The sequence below is a fragment of the Pseudopodoces humilis genome, chromosome 8, assembly GCF_049639895.1.
Source record: "Pseudopodoces humilis isolate 2021_Gansu_Grassland_sample_001 chromosome 8, ASM4963989v1, whole genome shotgun sequence".
Taxonomy (NCBI): Eukaryota; Metazoa; Chordata; class Aves; order Passeriformes; family Paridae; genus Pseudopodoces; species Pseudopodoces humilis.
This window is the reverse complement of record NC_142207.1, coordinates 20,393,260-20,415,008: the sequence shown is the minus strand read 5'-3', so window position 1 is coordinate 20,415,008 and position 21,749 is coordinate 20,393,260. Positions and strand designations below refer to the sequence as shown.

Genomic DNA, 21,749 nt, shown 5'->3' with positions numbered 1-21,749 from the left:
TGGTGATGAGACAGGAGTAAAGGAGAATAATTTAAAATTTCAGAGTATAATAAGAATAGACTCTCCTCATAAAAGCTGGCAATAAAATCAAGTTTAAGGCTAAGAGAGCAACACCTGCAGTGTACAAATAAATTCTACCAGAAATTTCACCAAAGTTATTTCATTACAAACATCCCACAAGAAAAAAATACAGGAGTATGTAATCATACATAATATGAAGCACTAAAGAGAAGTAAAAACCTCCCTTTTTTTCCCAACCTAATTTAAAAAGATACTTTGCTTATGGTATAAATGTCTTCATACTGTATTACAAATACTTTCAAGGTCAAGTCACTTTCTTCTGCATTAACTGCAAATAAATCTGAACTTACCTCCCAAAGTGCTTTGAAGTCCTTCTGCTCAATTCGAAGGAGCTCACTATGTTCGCTGGTAACAATGGTAGCATGGCGAGGAGTGTTATCCAGAATGGACTCTCCAAAAGCAGTTCCTATTCCAAGAGTGCATATTGTCACAGCATCCTTTGATTAAAAAAAAAAAAAAGGACACATTAAATATTTCAGGATGTTTTGAGAGTCTTTGTGTCATATTTCCTAATAGCACTGCCTTGTGATTCTTCAGCCATCTGCTTAAAAAGTAAATTAATTTGTCAACAACAAAAAAATCAATATGCTGGTAAACAACATGGGAAGCTTTAATGTGGAAACAAGTGGGACCTCTGTTTTCTATGATCATCAGTTGAATTAGACATTTCTGAATGCAATGCTGAGAACACAAGAATCACCTTCATCTTTATAAAAAACTAGGATCTCTGTTCACCTAGCTCTAAACACCGCTGTGATGATGAGATCTTTAGAAATCTCAGGGGTGACGAGAACATAACAAGAATCAGAAATGCAATCTCAGAATATAAACTTCTGTCCGACACAGGCTACCCTCATCAGAAAGAAAATTAGCCTGCTATGTTTTCTGTTGTGTAAACAGAACTTTCAATTATAATATTCTCTTGTATTTATACTGCATTTCTCAATTGTACAAGCAATGTACCTGTACAGTTGAATCAATTCTTGGCCCATCTGTTGAAAATGCTAGCAAATCTTTCAATTGCTAATGGATGTTTGCCAATTAACTACCAGACCAAAAAAAAAAAAAAAATTATATTCAAATAAATCAGGGATTTCAAGAAAACTATTAAAGTTCAAACAACCTGGAAAAACTCTATCCATGGACAGAGCAATAAGAAGGTCCCAAACAAGCAGCAAAGTCCACTTCAAAGCAGTCTATATGAGTACATGCCATTTTAAATGATGTCCAAATGAACCTTCCTTGGCCAGAAACTCCTCTGTAGTAGTTCAAATAAAAATTATGAGCTACTAAAGAAAAAAAAGTAGCCATTAAACAACTTGCAGAATCAAGATCTTTAGACACATGTTCTATATTCAGCTCACAAGTTGCTTTGTTCCCCATCACAGGCTTGAAGCTGAACATTCACACGTCTTTTTTCTGAGATGGGCCTTATCTGACTGTCTGTTAAGTGATTTTAAAAAAATTAGCAACAGCATAAAAAAATTTAAAATCATACAAACTGTAATTAACAAAGGAAAGCATATATGCAGACAGACAATTACACATAAACATATATAAACACTAATTTTATTCGATACAACATAGGTATATCATATAGTTTAAATCTAAAATGCAGGATTCATGCAACAGCTACAAAAATCAAAGTAGTAATGTTTGTTATCCTTGTGGCTGATAATGTAGGAGAGATGCATGAGTGTGTTTCAGCATCATTTTCTGGTTTTGGAATTGCATTGCTTTCCTTTCATGCATCTAATAAGTCATAATAGGCAAATGCTATTAAGATAAAGTTAGTAGCTTTGTAATTGCAATACAAAGACAAAAGCCCGTAATAGTCCAGTTCCCTGAACCATAGCAAATTACTCTTACACAGATGTTACCATATAAAATTGTGTGTTCAGGAAAACAAAATCAATTATGTCTCAGAGAGGATCTAGGAAAAATTGACCAACTGTCAGAAACAAATTTTCAAGGAAGGAAAGTAAGGAGAGATTTTCTTTCAAAGAAAGAATATTTGGGAATAAGCACCTAGGCACCTAAATAGAAGTCTCTACAAACAGACTATAATAGTTTTATATACTGAAATCTGCCTTCCCAAGCTTACATTTCAGAGCTGAAACAGCCTAGTATAAAGGAAACCTTTCCTATAGGTGGACCATAAACACTGTTTACATCTTCTAACTTCTTTCTCCCTCCCTTCAAAAAATAAAACTTATTTTAAACATTTCACCTTCTCTGACTGTTTACAACCCTAAAGAATAATTATTAATGACAGAACAAACATGAGAAGAGGGTCAGTGTTGGTTAAGAAACTACTTTATAAGATAAATTCTGATGAGGCAGCTGTTAAGCTTAAGAAATAAATTAACACTGTGGGGTGTAGGTCAAGAGGCTGGAATGGTCCTATCTACACTCATTAAAGGAAAGTCCAGGCTTCCATCAAGTTCTTTCAGATTTTTTCCCCAGCCATCACAGCTCTCCACAGAGATGCAGTTTCACAGCCAGCTGGGGTGCAGACCCATATGCCTTCTTCAAGGCTTCAGAGCCCCATTTTCTCACTACCTCTTGTTTACACATCTCCAGCCTCCTGGGGACTCAGGTGCGTTTCTTATTACGCCTGTTAACCTTACACTCAAGAATCTCCTGCTGTTCAGTGAAGACTTCAGGAGGATTTCTTGCAGCTTAAAACTCAGTTTGCTGTTCCCCTCTGCAATCCCAGAAGCAGCAGGGGGTTCTAGTGGCCGATAACCAGCTAACATTCATACAGCTATTTAAAAGGCAGTATCAGAGACTTAGAAAGATGAGATTGCTTCCATTGCTATCTGCCCTCTGTACACACTATAAAACAGTAGCCTTCAAATCAGAGGCTGTTTTTGTATTCAGTTCCACTGACTCTTACTGCCACATGAGACACATGTAGGGAAAGCATTCTTAAAACTTTCCCTCACCCCCCATCAATATAAAACATTATTGAATTTGCAAGACCATTTTATGGAGTGGATGAAAATCAGAAACAAGGCTCTGTTTTATTCCCTCCCCCACTATCTCAAGGATGATCCCATATCCTCCTCCTTGACTTGTGACCCTTTCTGCTTCTCAACTTGGCAAATAGAATTTTTGTACCGTGTGTAAATAAAATCATGGTGTCAGAGAAATGAAGAAAACAGGGAAAAACATTACTGGTGCTAGGCTCAAAGGGACTGGGGACATTTCTTTGAAATTTTAGTTAGTTTAACATTTTGAGTTTATAAGGGAGCTGATGTAGCTAAATTGTTTTTTATTTCATCATTTTCCTACCCCTTGCATCTTTATCTCACCTCTGCATCTGTGTCTCTCTAGGACATCATACTATCTCTATGTTTATGGAGTTTTACAAAAGCTGGTATTTTGAGACGTTTGCTTATAATTATTTTGATTCAGTTCAGTTTATCCTCAGTAAAAATTTCCTTTTATAACAGAGAAACCAAGGATATACATGAAAGTAAATTATGAAGTGATTTTTCTGTTCCATTACCTGAGTGTTTCAGCCATTCAAGAAATCCTTATCAAACTATTTCTAATCATAACATGGAAATACCTTTAGAAGACACTAAAACTGCAGTTTGCAAACATGTTAGGCCACTCTCTTTAAACAAAACAAGGTTTTGCTTAAAAGAGGCATTATGCTTCTACAGAAACTGAGCAGCTTCTCTTCTAGTACCTAATTAAAATATGTATGGTTCAGATTATACTGCAATACCACATTCATTATTTCTATACCTTTCTATCTGATCTTCTAAAAGCTACCTACAATGTCTTAGACATTTTCCTACATCACCTGGCAGAGAGAAGTGAGACAATTTTTCTATACTAACTTCCAACAAGATAAATTCAAACCAAAATTATCACAGCCACAACAGTGTGGAGCTCAGCATAAGCCAACACACTCTGCTTCTCAGTTTACTACATTAGTTCAGCCAGTCTCTGTGTTATAATGGTACAGCAGTTTTCACACTCAAACTAAATAATTTAAAGCTAGTTTAGGCATATTTATACTACTAACCACAGCACAAACCTATGTCACAACTTCACATAGGTTATCTCCAAAATCCATAGTGGCATGCTGAAAGCAGTATTGCAGTATTGCAAGGACTACTCTATTTAAATCCCTTTCCTTGATGCCACTTCATTTTATCACATACCTCCTTTGTCCTCCATTTCAAAGAGCTGTGAAATTCTTCCATTTCTTCCATGAACACCTGAACCTTTCTTCACAGTCATTCCTCTCAGCAGCCCCACTAACTTACTTGTCTTTTCATCCCCAGCCCTTCACCTCTTCTTACAGCTGACACTGCTGTCCCATCCAAGCACTCACAGGTCCACCTTTAAAGCTTTTCTAAAAAAGGCTAATTATTTCTTAAGTCAATGCCTTATGTTCAGTTTGGTCTGTTTTTAAAAACTGACCTCCTTAAAGAACTCCACCATAACATAGACAAGATAAGCTGGCAATAGGCCCTGGCACACACAATGATTCAGCTGGCAAAATACAGCAAAACTGCAGATCAAATTGCTATTTGGTCCTCGTCTTTCTTCTCTTCATTCCTTCATAGTTTATCAGAAAAATCTTTGGGGTAAAAGGCTCTGCATCTAATTCAAAAATCACAGTGTTGCAGAATATGACAGCAATGTAACACTGATGCTTTTGTCATAATGCATTTATCCCCAGCTTTATTCTGAAACATTGCTAACAGTCATCCTTAGACTGTTCTTCTTCAAAACTATGTTCAAAAATAAAACATACACAGGGCAGTCAGCAGTGTTTTTAAGACAACACCAAACCAGGAATATCACTAAGAAGAACTTCTATTACTAGAAGTTACTATTCTTATGAGTGGGAAGGTGATAATACCAAATAAAAATGAAATTCAGAACCTGATCATAATTGAAGATAAAGACCTCTTTCTAATATTTTCTACAGAGGCTGCATTTTCTGTTTATTTTGAAGGTATCTTTTCTATGGTTTTTCTATGACTTTTAAGTACTGTATTTATCAAGGTTTCTGTTACAAACAAGTTGAGGCAAGATCAAAATAGTTCACTACCGTTACCTCTGGAATTCACAGTGAGACGTTTTCACCTTAGAAAAACTCCTCTTCGGTATCATCTTGATTGTTGAATACCCAGAAAAATCTGTAATTAGCTTGCACAGAGAGCAGATTCCACTCCGGATGAACTGGATGAGTAATCCTGTCAAATCTCTGTAGCCATTCCAGTGGCAGATGAAATTATCAGCACGTTTTACCAGCCCGATGGAACAAAACTAACAGTAACACCAAAATTGTCTCTGGCCAAACTCTTGAAAACCGGTGTGTATGGTAAATAGGCGAATACGATTTTTAAGGTATCCATTCCAGCGCAGAGCACTGCCTGCACTCGGGTTTGCTTTGTGTTCTAGCACTGCCCTCTCGTGACAGAACACAGCTTTGCAAGCAGAAAGGATTGTTCCAAACCACTATGAAAGCGAGGCTTTATGAGGTCCTAAATATCTGTCTCTATTAAAGCCCTTAAAATAACAGATGTAATAGCTCCTGTTATTATAATATTAAATAATAGCTAATACAAATATTTCTGTTTATTTGAATTCTCACCTTGGTCTTAATCAGTATTACTAGTATTTTCTGAGAGAAATCACAGACATCTACATTAGTAAGCTGCTGAGCAGAAAGAATGTTTGTGAATTAATACCTCACTAGCCACACCGAAGTCTTGATCCATTAGTACATTAAGATTTAATTTGTAGTGCAAGATATGTTCCTACATGCCTCTGTAGGAACAAAGGCTATTAAGACATTTTTAGTAAGGACCAAGTGCACAATAACTTACTGCACTTCTACTGGGAGAAAGCTACCAATCACCAAAGGTGACTGTGCAGAGAATAATCCTGTACATTTATATGAGTCTACAAACTTCTAAACTCAGGCAAATGTCTGTATCTCTCCTGCTCTGCTGGAAAGTCTCTCATTAGCATTAGTGCCATTTATGGTGTAATAGTAACAGCAGAGTGATTAGTCATTATTAGGACTTTGCAAAGGAACCCTTCACTCTGGGGTGATGTGATCGGAAAATGTGCTCCAAGCACCCTTTCATCTACACTGTCATCTACTCCCAGCTGGGAGCACAGTGCTGTCAGCTGAGTGTGCCAGGGCTGCCCCAACAGCAATACAATGCAAATTGCCTCCATCATCTGGGTTTGCAATGAGCATAGTAGGCAGGGAGTACCAGCAAGAATGCCTTCGAGAATGACCAGTACCATGCCAACAAGCAAGTACAGGCAAGACCAGAATCACATCCAGAAGCTACAGGCAGAAGAATGAGAAGGAGACCAAGAATGGACAAGAAGGGACGTGATATAAACAAGAAGTTGGAGCAAAACGAGAAAAAATGTTGCACTCAAATAGTATTTAGGACGACAAACATCAAAATTATCCAGACAGGAATGGTAAATGCATGGGCTGCCATCTTTTTGGCAGTGAGGCTGTATTCTATGGCAACTAGGCAGTAGTAAGAATTCAGTTCATTGTTCATGTGAGAAGGAAATGTGATGTACGAAATAACTGCAGAATATAATTTCTACAACTAGAATTGTATGAATTGTAGTTCAACAGCTTCCTACTGGCAGGAAAATGAAGTTAACCTGAACAAGCAGAAAAAAATATTTACATTATATTAATTAAGAAACTGAAGTGTTCCATACTCCACGTAATGGAACAAATCAACACTCCAAAGAGATTCTTAATTTAACATCCAGATTGTGCAGATGTATTACTTTCTGGGTAAAGAGCATTGATTCTTCACAACAATGTAGTGCCATCTTTTGGCAAACACTGGAAAATCCTGATTGCGTTAGACCTGCACAGAAAAGGCTCTCCTAAAAGCCCAGTACTGTTCCAAACTGTGACAATACCAAACCAGGCCATGCCAAGAATTGCTCAAATTAAGCTAATTATACTCTCAATAAATCTCTACTTAGTACAGTGAAGAGGCTGCTAAAAATAATATGAAAGAAGTTCCTTTTGCATTTATCGTCCTACTGCAGGAAGCAGAAAGACCCAGCACTCAACACACTGCCTGGACTTGCATTCTGACCCAATCTCAATGGTAACGCGATGCTCAACAAAGTGAAAAAAATCCAGTTTCTGCTATGTGTAAAAAACTTTCCTCCATCAGCCAAACTTCGGGCAAAGAATACACCACCCCCCTACACATGCTATACTCAGTCCAGGCGGGGAAAATGGGTAGTGGTCTCTATCAGGTCCTGGGTAGCTATACTACTCAAGTGAAGGCACAACAAGCCCCTTATTGGAAGTACAATCACATGCTGAGCTACATCATGGGACAATCACCAATCTCAAACATGGGAGCAGGGAATGGACAGGATGCTTTCCCAGAAGACTAAGTTCACAGCAGCAAGTACACGACTTGTCAGCATGACATTAGACAACATGGACAGGAAACTCTAGGAGAAGTATCTCATCCTTTTGGATTTTTATTTACTCCAAATTTAATAAATCCAGGAGCACCAATGTACTGAGAAACCACTTTAAATTTGGGGAGAATTTTACTTGTTCTTCTATTTCTTAACGCTGATTAGGTATTACCTATAGGCTTCTTGTCTAGCATGGCAGCAGTTGCAATAGTCTGCTATTACTACAGTACTTGCCCATTTCTGCAGTGGAGACTGCATTATGCTGTTATCAGACAGCACTGTTAGCAGGTTCATTTTAAACTTCCTGAACAAGAACTGAATTAAAATATTTCTAGTGAATGAATTAACAGCTCTCTGAACTTCAGTGCAACTTCAATAGCACTACTAGAAAAGACAAAGGAGTCATAATTCACATTAAAATGTAGACTAATTCCTGAGCATTATATTTCAGTTTCTTGAAATCCTTGGCATGATTTGCCTTCCTTATACTAAAGACAACTGAGACTTAAAGAGACTCAGAGAAACATACGCATCCTTGTGATATGACAAAATATCTATCTGTACAGAATGTGTCATTATCTACCTCACCATAAATTATATTCTTTCTTTGTACTACTGACTGGATGGTTGCAATGAAAAATCTATTTTACCTGGTGGTTGCTTGTATCAGACACCTTCACATCCAGTGATCCTGTCAGAACAGCATACCAATTCGTCCCAATATCACCCTGACGGAATACTGGAAAAAGGAAATCTTGTCAATAAGAGCTATCACTTTCAGTTTAGCAACAGTAATCAACATTTTCTCACATCTTACTGCAATGCCGCAGTCACTGGTGGCACTACACAATTTGCCACATGAGATTACTGATTTACTATTACAGTAATATTTCCAATGACACTGGAAAGCACATATTTTAGTAAACTAGTCAATACACTATGGAAACAATGAAAGCACATACAACCACTTCACTCTTCTCCCAAGTTTACTTCTGTTCTACTGTTCTCTTAGTTAATTAACCAACCAAAGAAACAAAATAAACAAGGAAAAAGGTTTTCTGAACAATGTCCCTTTGAAATTCATAATCTTCCAGTGCAGACACAGCTACCACTGAACTCAGTAAGAGTTCTGGCTGAACAGCAACTGCAAGACTGATGTCCAAGCATTCCAGCTGTGTGATTACAGAGCATCAAAATCACTGCTACTCTAAGCAAACCCCAGTGTTGCATGCCAGATTTGCCTGAGGTGTTTCTGAGACTTTACTAATACCACAGGCTTTCACCAGTTATTCCCCTGGTACAGATTCCCACCACAGGACTACCACTTATTTCCATCTCAGCTTCACAGACCAAACACAGGTGTCCACCTACATCTGGCCCACAGGCTCCCAGAGCAGGCACAGCGCTGTTGCACCCCACAGCAGTTTGTGGCTCTGCAAGTCTGGCTTGTGCTAGCCAGGGTGCCTGGAAATCACACACTATCAGTGATGTGCCTTGCTGATACACCTTTGCCCCTGACAGCACAAAGCACTGGCAAAAGCAATCAATAATACATTTGCAGGGGAAGAATGAGGCTTAAGTCCAATGACTGGCTTGTAATCTTTCAACAGAACAGTGGTAGAGTCTTACATCCTACTGTATGCCTTGTTACCATAGATTCACTACATACTCATTTGTAGAGCAAGCAGCACTTTAGTCCTGCCTTGCCCCATGATTGTAAACGTTCCACTGATTCTGCTCTCATCAATCTCCTAGAGACAATCACAGTCTAACCCCCAAGTTTATCTACATAAAATACATAACCATATGAGGCTGTCTTACATGTGATTCCTTTTTCCAGATTTTCGTAATATCCACAGAGACATATCTGCTGGAGAAGGTTTGGATGAAATTTCTCAAAAGCTTTCACTTCTTTTAGTCGTGTGAATATTATATCTACATCTTCACTAGAACGTTCCAAAGGCCTGTAAGGAAACAAGAGACAACATTCTCAAGGGCTTTATCAGAGAAACATCCCCACCTGTATGTACTGAACTTACAAATGTTTGCATTAAATTACAAATGGTTGCATTAAATATCACACCATAATATAAACAAATTAAAATGCATTTTGCAACTACATAATGAAATCCTTCCAAGACATCCTAACAACTGCCCTTTATCAACAATGATTGTTATCATTTCCACACCAGAGTGTCCAGGAGTCCATTTAGCACCAGTCTTGATGCAGCATCACTGTAAAAGTATATATGATGATACAGTCCTTATTCTAAAGACATAAGAATGATATATAGTTACGTTTGTAAGAAAATATTAACTAACAGATGTCCAAACACACAAGAGGTCTGTGGAATCAGTGCCAAAACAGATGCTCTCTATCTGGCAAAACGGGAAGCATTAGTTACCAACAGTAACTCCTACATCCAAGCTTCTCTTCTGCATTTTACTGACTACAAACTGACTTTCCTCTTCTCACTTGGAAGGAAGAAGGATAACTTCAATAAGTATATTCCACAAAGTTTCTGTCTCTTAGTGTTGGACAAATTAATATGCAAGCAAGAATCTTAATTTTTCTTTGGTAACAGTCACAAGTTTTAACTCAAATGTTTAAAATATTTACAATCTTTGACAGCAACACCTTTTAAAAAAACAAGTTTTCAAGAGAAATAAAACTAGAACTCTCTACAACAAAGCAGCACGTAGACCAGCAGTTCAGCAGGTTCAGCATATTATACATATTTATGAAAATAAAGTGAATTAGATCTGTAACACATTTTAAATATGATTATCAAATATTATGAATCAGCAGGTAAGCCAAACACTAGCTGACAGCATTATAAAAGACTAAATATAAACCATTAAGGACAGAAAGAAACAGATTTTTCCTAGAACATCATGCTGGATCAGATGCAGAAATTATTCATGTATAAAGGCATAACAGAAAGAAAGACAACTGTTAGCAATCATTAGACCTATCACTCACTCAAATGTTTCTAGTTAATTTTACTGACAAAAATGTCCTTACCAGCTGATGAGCTCATAAAGAACAGAAATCATGTAGCTACAACGAACAAAGATTGAGTTCACAAATACGTATCTTTATTCACCTTATTGTTATACCCACAGTGTAAGCACTCCATCCAACGAGATTTTTTAAAGACTCCTCTTTGAAATCAAAGACTTCAAGGAATCCAAATCTTTGTCTCAGTGGAGAAGCCCAGATCATACTTGCATAGAATCTCTGTATCTCATTTTTCTTATTAAATTACGTCTAGGAGGGATTAAATCTCTATCCTCGATTATACTCCTTTACCCTTATTAGCTACAGATGAGAATAATAATTCTCTTGTGTATGCAGTTGCTTCAACATCACAGTGACATCCTCTTACCACTTCAAACTACAATCAACTACAATAGTTCCCTTTTGAATTATTTCAAGTAAGATTTTCACCCATTTCTTTTTTTCTTGACTGTGCACAAGCTGACAAGTACTAATAAGCATTAACTCTCTTGTCAAAATCCTTTTAAGAAGATTAGGAGGTGCAGCTTGCAAACAGATTTACAATCTACTTATACAAGATCCTTACCCAAACTACACTAACTCTTGAAACACTAACTACCTTAATTTATGGACTCTAAAAATAACAGCAAAACCCAACAAGTCAAACAGGTGAGATCTTTCTCAGAAAATCATCCAGTTCATGTTTTAGCTGTTTGGTTAAAATCATGAATTCTTACTCATAAAAATTAGCAAAGATTCGACTTGTTTGACAACAAGATGCCTTTGGATTTTTTTCAGAGCTCCTAGGAAATGTCCTCAGTGTTGAGGAGTGAGGAATTAACAACAGGTATCCCAAGCTGAGGTGGCCCTTGTCCTTAGGAGCATAAGAAATTTTGCCTGTGTAAAATTTCAGGCTGTAATGTAGTAATGGTATTAGTAGCACTCAGGCTCATTTCTACCAAGTGTTTATAATCTATAGCAATGAAACTGGTTTCAAAAGCCAAGCATTACTTACTGAGAAAAATGTACCGTGCCATCAATTAACTGCTTTTCCACAAGCCTGCAAAACTCAGGCAAAGTTTGACCACTTTCTACAAAGCATCTTTTAATAAAATTATCATTATGGTAACTTGTAATTATCATTACCTTGACATTAATTATCATTAGCTTAACATTAATCTATTTATGATGCCAAATTTGTTTTCTGTTTCCCAAGTACAAGCTGCCTAACCTGGACTATAAACAGGACAGGACAACATAAATTTATTTCTTCATCACAGCTATCTTATTGTAAACTTGTTTTTTGTAAAGCTTAGTTCGGAGTAATACTTAAGCAGCTAATGTTGTAATATAGTCCTTAGAACCATAATGATTCAATCTATTAAAACAAAAGTACTACTGATGGCAGATGGAGAATTAGTCAAGCTTTATTTTCACTGTAGTCACATGAATTTAAAAAGGCAATGGTATTAATCCAAAAAGGAACCATTCCCCAGAACACGAAGATAGGCTGCAAAAGTCCCAAGAAATATCCCTACACTCCCAATATGGTTCCAAAAGCCCTTGGAAAGAGTTTTCCAGATACCTCAGCAAAGTATCTAAAGTCAGTTCTCTGTGATCACCACTGTTGTTCAATCTCACCGAGTTTTGCCCTCCTCTGCTAAATTTCTGCTCATGTAGATTTATTTCTGTTCTGTCACATTGATGCTGATGCTACTGAAGTATCCCTTCACTGCTGATGCAACAGAGTTACAATCTTACATCCATGAGCAAACAAAGTCAAAAAATGCATTTCAGTAAGTCTTCAGCTAAAGATTTTCTGCTAAAGCTTCTGTCCTGCACCCATTTCTGAAATCTCAAGACCAATGTATGGAATTAGGACCATAGGCTAATCTAAAAGTGTGAATAAATACATTAAATCATTTAAGATTCTTCAGCTCTCATTTGGTAGATGTAGGAGCTAAAGTCAAAGCATTTTCAGGCAAGGCCACCCTTCTTGCAGAAAATCTATGACTCCATCCCAGTGAATCAACTCGTCCCTAGACTACGCCACCCAATATAAAATAAATTTTAAGTCAAACTGTGGTGACATCTCATTTCACTGTAGCCAAAGCCAAGGGGGCACTTCTAGAGTTGCAAAGCAGGGCTACCAAATAAATTATAAGGAAGGGATGAAAATAAGGAGTAATTTATTTTCACTACCTTACAAGGCTTTCTGCTTTGTTTGACCCCAAAATACCTTCTTGTTTATATTACTAATCTGCCTCTTCAGAGCACAGTAAGTGATTAGCTGACAGTAATGTTTTCATACAAGACGTCATCTGCTTCTTCAATACAACATCACAGCATACATATAAAAGTGACAGCATCAATGCTAGTTACGCATTTCTATTCAATTATGTCAATAAGGTTTCTTTTAAAGATTATTTTACTCCTCCTTATTTAGATGTGAAGATTTCAGGAGCGTGTTTTATAGAGATTAAACAACTTTCTTGACAATGTCTGCTTCACTACCTGTAAGAGGCAATTATAAAGAAAATCTGCCCAAAGTCTGTGCTCATAAGGATGTTAAGCTCAACATGAGCTGACAGTGCTGGCAGCCCTGAAAGCCAACTACATTCTGGGCAGGATCAAAAGCAGCATGGCCAGCAAGTCCAGGGAGATAATTCTCTCCTTCTACTTTGCTCTCATAAGACCCCATACGGAGCACTGCATTCAGCTCTGGAACCCCCAACACAGTAAGGATGAGAACCTGCTGGAACAAGTCCAGAGGAGGGCATGAAGGTGATCAGAGGACTGGAGATCCTCTCCTATGCACACAGGCTGAGAGAGAAATGTCCAAGGAGATTTCGGAGCACCTTCCAGTACCTAATGGTGGCTGCAAGAAAGCTGGAGAAGGACAAGACCTGTATTGACAAGTCAAGGGGCAATGGTTTTAAACTGCAAGAGGGTAGGTTGAAATTAGATATTAGGAATAAATTTTAAATTCTGAGGGTGGTGACGCACAGGAACAGTTTGCCCAGAGAGACTATGGATGTTCCATCCCTGCCAGTGTTCAAGGCCAGGTTGGCTAGGGCCCTGAGCAACCTGGTCTATTGGAAGCTGTCTCTGCCCATGGCAAGAGGGGTTAGAATGAGACAATCTTTAAGGTCCCTTCCAATCCAAGCCATTGTATAAGTCTCTTATGTATTTTTAAATGCAAACTACTTGAGCTGGAAGTTCAAATACAGACAGAGGATAACTGCTACAATTCTTCAAATACACAAGCTGGGTAAAGTATTTCTGCTCACGTGTAGTATATATAGCTTTATAAAATAACCTGTTTTGATGGTTTCAAGATTAAGTATTTGAATGTTTATGTAGGATGTTATGAAAAACTTGTTAACATAGAAGAAAGAAACAAGTTGGAGTTCTTTTGTTTGCTTTTGAAAACTTAATCCAACTATAACCTATCACTTTCTGTTACCATATGTCCTTTTTTTTAGGTTCTTTCCCATAGTGGGTTTGACATTTGAGAAACAAAAACCAGAATATATGTGGTTTTACCTTCTTTACCAAGATCCCTCTAGAATTTTAAAATGTTTATTTCTATAAGATGAGTTCAAAAACCTGAATTGTGCTCTAACAGAATGAAAGCATTGAATTTCCGTCCCTTGCTCCTTTTAACTTTTTAAAACAGCAGTATTTCAATTCAGACAGCAATGAACAGCCCACAAAAGATGAGCAGATGGATCTATTTCTTCCACTATTGAGAGGATCTATTTCTTCCACTGTTGAGACTGTTTGTAGAGAACACTAGAACAGACAAATAAAACGAGTTCATTGCTGGGTTAAAACCGAAGTATCAATGCAAAGATGCAAAAGCAAACTCTGTGAGCTGGAAAGTACCATTAATAATACTTTAAAATATATTCCGCTGTGAAATATGAGCAAGGAGATAGCACCAAGGAATGCCAATTAAAACCAGATAATTTCTCTATGCTCCCTGTACTTTCTGATGTCCTTTCCTGACATGCAGAAAAACAACGTTGTAGGAGGCAGAAAAATACCAGTATCAATAGACAATCTTCCCTCAGTGAGAGCACAGCAATACTGAAACTCTCTCCTCCTGGCAATGCTGTAAGGCTTTTTGACTTTGACTTGTCTCTTTGAGAAAGGAAGTTGAGTGGAGTACCAGTGATCTATCAAAGCATTTTAGACCTGTAGTAAGGCACTTAAATGCTAACAATAAATGAAGTTACTTTTAATCTGAAATAGTTTTCAGAAAAGGGCAATGACATTGCAATGGCAACAAAATGGCAACAACAGGTAATTAATTCCCACCAAGAGACAATTTTCACTTGTTACAGTAGTATTACCAAATCTGTTTTCAACATTCACATAACAGATCCTCTTTCCCTCATCATGGGAACAGCCTCATCATCAGGCTTTTAAACAATAATCAAATTACTGTTCTTTTCTCTTGAATGTCATTTTAAGAGACTTTGGGATTCCAGCTCTCATTTCCTCTGACAAACAGGAAATAGAATTTATTTAAACACTGTTCCTAAGACTCTTACACACCCAAATCATTCTGGAATTTAGGGGGAAAAAAAAAGAAACAAAAGTAAAGTTTCTCATGCAGTTTTCAATAAATTACTACTGTCACCTACACTCAGAATCCCTATGAAAATTTCTCAGGTCCTGGTACATAAGGCACAAGAAATTCTGTAGATAGTCCTGATCTGAGTACAGATCACAGGTACACAATGACCAGCCAGTTAAATGCAGATTGACTGCTGTCAGCTGCAGTCAGACAGAATTTGTTATAGTTGAGTTCTATCTTCTTTAGTAAGGACCAAAGGAAGGCAAATAGAGAGGACTCTACCTATCTCATTATCACATTATTCAATTAACTTTGATCAATGCACAGAAAAATTATTGGAGTTAAACAGAGCATCCAAGCGTACTCATTTCTTTACATACCCTGATGTATAAATTATGTATCCTTCCAAAAGGTAAATTTTTAGATCTATATATGTAGTGGAATGGCAAAAGATGTATTTATTAACTAATTATATTCATAAAGACTTATCTCAAGTTAAAAATATACTACCTGAACAATACAGATCTGGTAGGAAATAGACTCTTCCACCTTCATTTGCTGTCTAGAAAGACAGATTAATTCAAGAGAAATCAACATGAAGAATTACATTTTTTCATTTGTGAGAATCTTTACATATTACACATGCTTTGTAACCAAAATGTGACTAAATCTTATTGAATTAAACATCCAAATTTCATAAGAATAACTGGAGCTCAGGACACTTAAAATTCCATTTGACAGAGGTAAATCCAAATGAAATTACATTAACCAGCACTGTAGCTTCATAATAAACATTGAAAGCACTTTAATATGAAGACAGACTCTGAGATACATAGCAAATGAAATCTGTAATTGAACAATATGCAAGTGATATCCCTCGATTCAAACTCTGGCCACCACTATTCACTAATAACATCATGCCAAATGCACCTTTCCTGATTTAGGATCTGCATTGTTACAGCTAGTGAAAATTTAAAATTTACAGCAACAATGGAAAAAGTTTTAAAGATTTACGTTTGCATGCATTTTGACAACTGATAAATGCAAAGATGGAAGGGAAAGTCAGTTTAGAAACATTCATGGATATTGAAAAAGCAGCAGAAATAGTAACTGATCATGCCAAATACAGTGCAGAAAATACAGCACAAAGGAAGTATCATTAAAATTACAAGCTTTGTTAAATGCAGCTAATTGTACAACACAGAGAAAAACAGAGGTCATGCTAGATAAGAAAAATGCTTGTATTTAGAAAATATCTGGTGAACACCTGACTTTTGAGGGCACAGATTCTATTTGCTGGTTTGTTGGTTTTTTATTCCTTTGCTGGAATATGGAGTTTTGTTATAAAATAAATTTATTGCTCAGAGTATAGGATTTTAAAGATAAAATCCTAACAACATGTCAGAAAGAATTCAGGCAACGAGACTTTAGACAAGTTTCCAGTATCAGCAGGTGAAAGAAATGCACATGTAGCATACCAATTGTGCAGCACACAAGACTACTACACAAGACTACCAACTAGATTTGAATATATCATGCCCTAAAAGGCATGTGCACATACTGCCTTGCTCTGATGGCTTATGACAATGTGTATACATGCTGGGGTAATTACTTTCTCTTCCTCTTAATACCTGTCCATGGCACAAGTGTGTAACTTACAGGAATCACATGTAAGAAATGGAAGCCAATACTGCAAATGCATAAGCTGGAGAGCAAAGAACAAAACAGCTTGAATTTGTTTAAAATACAACTCCTGCTCTCACTAGGGTTTAATCTTAATTCAGATATTTGATAAAATGCACAGAGCTACAAACTGAACAATTATTTTGGTTTCTCTATGAAAACATGGAAAGGAAAAGGCTTTTTTATTATTCACCAAAGACTGTACCTTTGCCCTGGACTAGAAAATGAGGTGCATGATGTGGAAAGATAAATTTGTTATTCATCACTCTCAGAAGACTGCACCCTCGCAGAAGTGCTAGAAAGCACTTAGGCTATGTCTATACAGTTCTGTCTCTGAGTTTCCACATCCACTGCAGTGCCTTCTGCTGCTATATCCCCACACAGACCTGATCCAAGCATATACCAGCTTAGTCACACACTATACAGAGAGAAAACACGAAGCACACAAGCCAACCGGAACTGCAGTGTATGTCCATGCTTTTGTTCAGATCTAAACTACATGAAAATGGTAATATTCTTATGGATTTGTTATAAATAATAAGGGAGAAATTTATATAGAAGACAGTCTAAGTTTTACCAATTGCACAAAAAATATATTTTAAAATAAAATAGCATCATAATGCAACTGTATTCATAATATTGCCTAATTATAAATCTATATCCCATTATCTTTGACATAATTAAAGATTATAGAGGATGACAAGCATTTTCTCTATTTGTTCTACAACAATCCTTTCAGAATATCAATTCTTTATTCTAGCCTATCTGTTTGCTCACAAGGGATCTCTTGTTTACTACTAAGCAAATGAGCTTGCATCTCAAATACATGTTACACTGAACTAAAAAACCAAATCTTGATTCAAATATGTTGCTGTTATGCTATGTAGCTTCAATGTGAATTTACATTCAAATCTGTGGGAGGAACAGGTCTGAGATACTACCCAGTATGCATTATTTTGGGTTTTTTAAACATAAATGATGCAAGACTAACAAGGATGACAAGGTTATAAAGGCTCAGTATGTATGGTATGTCCTTGAAAAGCCCATTCCTACTTAAATAATTTATAAGGCATTAGGCAAAGATCGTAACATTCTTAGCACAACAGGCCATTGAAGTTACATGCTTTGCCCTGTGATCTGCCCTTCCAGTCTGCTAAGGCACTGAAGGTTACTTTTAATTCAGAGAAAAACATAAGATGCCATAGCCAGGTATGAAATCCTGGGATCTCTACCAGGTGTGCATGCTGTACATGCCTAAAAATGTGCATCTGAATCCAATTAAAACAATTAAGTGAATTAATAAATGTGATCATATTTAGAAAAACAATAGTTATGTAAAAAACACTTTGTCTACCATTCAGTAAAGATACTGTCAACATGGAAATTTCTTGATTAGACTTTTTTTTGGTGTGAAAGAACACATGAGAATAGAGAAGACATTCTTCCTATGTTTACTGTACACACATGCAAAAATCAGTGACCCTTTTTTAATTATGTGCAGAGCAGACATACAGAAAAGTGCTAAGATCAGAGGGATACTTCTGCTCCCCAAGAAATCAGTGTTAAGGCAACTATTACTTCAAATGTAAAAGAACTGGTTTCCTCAAGAGAAAAATTATTTACATCTCCAGGTATAACCAGGATGTACAGTTGCTCACCTCTGATCCTCTCTCTCTCCTGCAAAAAAAAAAAAATAATCCTGATAGAGCACAGTGTTCTGAAATTTTCCTTACATTTACCTTTGTAATTTTATATATAAACAGTGTCCCATGTATTTGATTTTAGAGTGTGGATCTTTGACTTTTGTGGCCAATAACTACACATGGAAGCTGCATGGACAAAGCACCAGTAGTACCAGAACACAGCACCCTACTAGTAATAACATTTCTCCTGTAACATTTTAGCAGTTCTGCATTTTCCTATGTGCTCTAATTTTAGATGTTAGTAGTTCCACTTTGACACATGATTTGGGGAAAAACCTGAAGAACAAATACAAAACACATAATTTCTATACATTATGTATTATGCTCCTTACATTTAGATTTTTTTTTCACATAATTATACTGGATAATTCATATTACATATTATTTTAATTGTCATTGTTGAGGCTCACTTAACATTCTTTAGCATACCAGTTTTAGAACTGTCTTCCTCCCGGAAATATATTCATTGACTTAAACATACTAAAACTCTATTTATTATTTAGTAAAAACACATAGTACTCTATAGAGAATTTACTCATTAAATGAGCCCATATTCACAGAATTCACACCTAGGATAGAAAATGCTGTACAATTTTTAAAAAGCTTAAAATATTGATAATAATTCAAATGAGTATACTGATTAGATATACAAGTGTGTAAGTTAATTAAAACTATCTACATTTTCAGGTGGAAAAACAGAATAAAATGCATAAGCATACTTCCTATGATCACAAAGCAGAGGACAGAAGAGACCAGGAAAAAAACTACAATCTTTCATGTTATGTGTTTGTCCTATGTATAGAATGCTTCCCAGGAAAGGGTAAGGCATAATTCTTAAGAGCACTTGGAACTGATTCTTTCTACTCAACAAATTGGTGGTACCAGCTTACTTCAAATAAAAAAAACAAAGTGAAAGAAAATAGCTCTAAAGAAATCTGTGTTATAGAAAGGGTCAGCTTACTAATTATGACAGAGAGATTTCTAAATTAAATGCCACAATATATTTCCTAAATACATCATCTACTCCCCAAGGCTAAAGTTAAGCTAGGTTCATTAAGCCTTGAATTTTAGCTTACAATTTGGATCTCACAATATATTGCATGTAGGAAGCCAGAAACTACAGGATCACCTATCTAAAACTACTGGGACTCATACCCACTTTCACATCTGCTCAACATCAGTTTACAGAGAGGCCTCACTTTGGTTTTTAGATGGCTAGATTACCATCAACAGTTCTGTTTGCATTTACTTTAGGAGTGCTTTCAACATTCATACACATTATTTGATCTCTAAGAGGTTAGTCTTAAATCACATGTTACAGAGGGGATCAGTTTCTATCGTAGGTGGCTGGAGTGTCTAGCTCAAAAGTTCCATTAACTTATTACACTTCGCTACCTGGACTGTTAAGGAAAACCTAATGAGAAGTGCAGTCCTACGAGACTGAAGTTACCTGGAAAGGGGAGAAACTACGAGAAGGGGAAGGTCCCTTCTATGTGCAGAAAGGGTTCTCTCCACAGCACAGCCCAAATGGTAGCACCTGTCAAAAGCTGGCTCACGATGCTCAGATAACTGCCGAACACCACCTGAGGGAATTCTCTCTGAGAGCTTTGTTTTGAGCTGCATCTATATATATCTGTATCTACAGTCTACATTTTTGTTAACTCAATTCCTGGACCCCAGGAGACACAACGAGTGTTCAGACATTAAATGACTTCTGAACTTATCCAGGAATCAAAGGTATGAATACAGCAAAGGGCGTTCAAACTACCCACCACGCGACTCGACACTGCGAGACTTTGGGCTGCAGCACCCGAGAGAAAGCATTCCAAAGAATTTTTTCTTTTACTTTTTTTTTTTTTTAATAGTAATAATAATTTTCCCGTATTTTTGGCAGCGCGCACACCGCCTCTGAGCACACGTCAGCCAGCCGTGCCTCCCACCCACGCGGTGCCGCCGCCCGCCTGCACCCGACCCGCAGCCGGGAACAACCGCGGGCCCCGGGGCGCCTCAGTGGGGACAAGAAGGACTCGTCCTTTCCCTCCCGCCCGCCTGCGACGACGCTGGGCGGGGGCTGTGCAGCGGCTGCGGGGGCGGTGTGCCGAGCGGAGGGGAGGCAGCGGCCGGTGCGGCGGGGCGCCGTGAGGGCAGGAGAGGGAGGACGAGGGCAGAATGCAGCGGGTGTGCCATGGCCGATACGGCGGGTCCCCGGCTGGCAGCCCCAGGCCCCCTCTCCGCCCCGGAGCTCCCCCTCCTCCACCATGTGCAGTATCTGCCCGGCAGGGAGCAGCAATCCCTATGGGGACTGCCTGTCCCCTCCGCTGCCCGTAGTATTTCCAGCCTTCATCCTTCCCGCCGCCCTGGCTTGCCCCAGGCGTTTCGCTTCCCACCTGCACGCTCCTTATGTAAGGCAGGATCTGATGGAGAGCGGGGATGGGGGGTGTCAGCGCTCACACACACACACACACACACACACACACACACGCACACACACACACATATATATATATACATGCATACACACAGCATCCCTCCGCAGCAGCTCCTGGGAAGATGCCGATACCTTTTATCCAGGCACGCGATCCACTCGCCGGAGGACGAGGAATGGGAGGCGTGAGCGGCGACCATGTTGGACCGGGATCAGGTTGCCGAGCACCCGGCTGGCGGCGGCTCCCCCCGCCCGCGCGCCGGTCGGTCCGTCCGTCCGTCCGTCCGTCCTCGCTCCCTCCCTGCGCGCACGGCGAGATGGGCTCGCCCAGGCCCCGCCGCAGCGGCGGAGCGGGGCCGCCCGCCGCCCTCACGCGTCCGCCCGCGCCCGGCTGCGACCTGCGGCCGCCGAGGTACCCCGGCCCTGCTTCCGCTCAGCCGGCAGGGAGCGGCCCGGGGAGGGGGCGGAAAGAAGTCACTCCCCTTCTAAAAGGTGGTGGTGTCCCCCTCCGGCTTTCGTGAGTTCCTCAGTGCCCGCACCTGAACCCAGCTTACTGATCCTGCCCTTGCTTCTCCTTGACTTGGTTTGAATTGGGGGGGGCAATACAAACGTTTTAATTGAGATAAGCAGCTCAGGAGTATTTTATTGGTGCTCCAGAGCACTGTGTGTCTGTCCCGTCCCCTCCGCCCCCAGCAATAAACGCAGAGTGGGTGAGTGAAAGGAAGGTGCAGTCCACATTTCAGGATTTTTCCTGGACCCTTCCTCCAGTCTGCTGTCCATCCTGTCATCGCCTATGAAACTGTGTGC

General features: G+C 38.5%; 1 protein-coding gene across 3 annotated transcripts in view; it reads right to left on the bottom strand.

The window, feature by feature from the left end:
* Nucleotides 1–21,317, bottom strand: part of RAPGEF4 (Rap guanine nucleotide exchange factor 4) — a 145,136-nt gene extending 123,819 nt beyond the window's left edge. For all 3 annotated transcript variants that reach the window (XM_005519803.3, XM_088058877.1, XM_088058879.1), the window contains exons 1-4: nt 21,078–21,317; nt 9,367–9,509; nt 8,196–8,284; nt 372–518 (exon numbers count right to left, since the gene is read on the bottom strand). In XM_005519803.3, the coding sequence (XP_005519860.3) occupies nt 372–518; nt 8,196–8,284; nt 9,367–9,509; nt 21,078–21,142 (444 nt within the window). In that variant the 5' untranslated portion in view covers nt 21,143–21,317. The remainder of the gene's footprint in view (nt 1–371; nt 519–8,195; nt 8,285–9,366; nt 9,510–21,077) is intronic.
* Between the last annotated feature and the right edge of the window lie 432 nt (nt 21,318–21,749).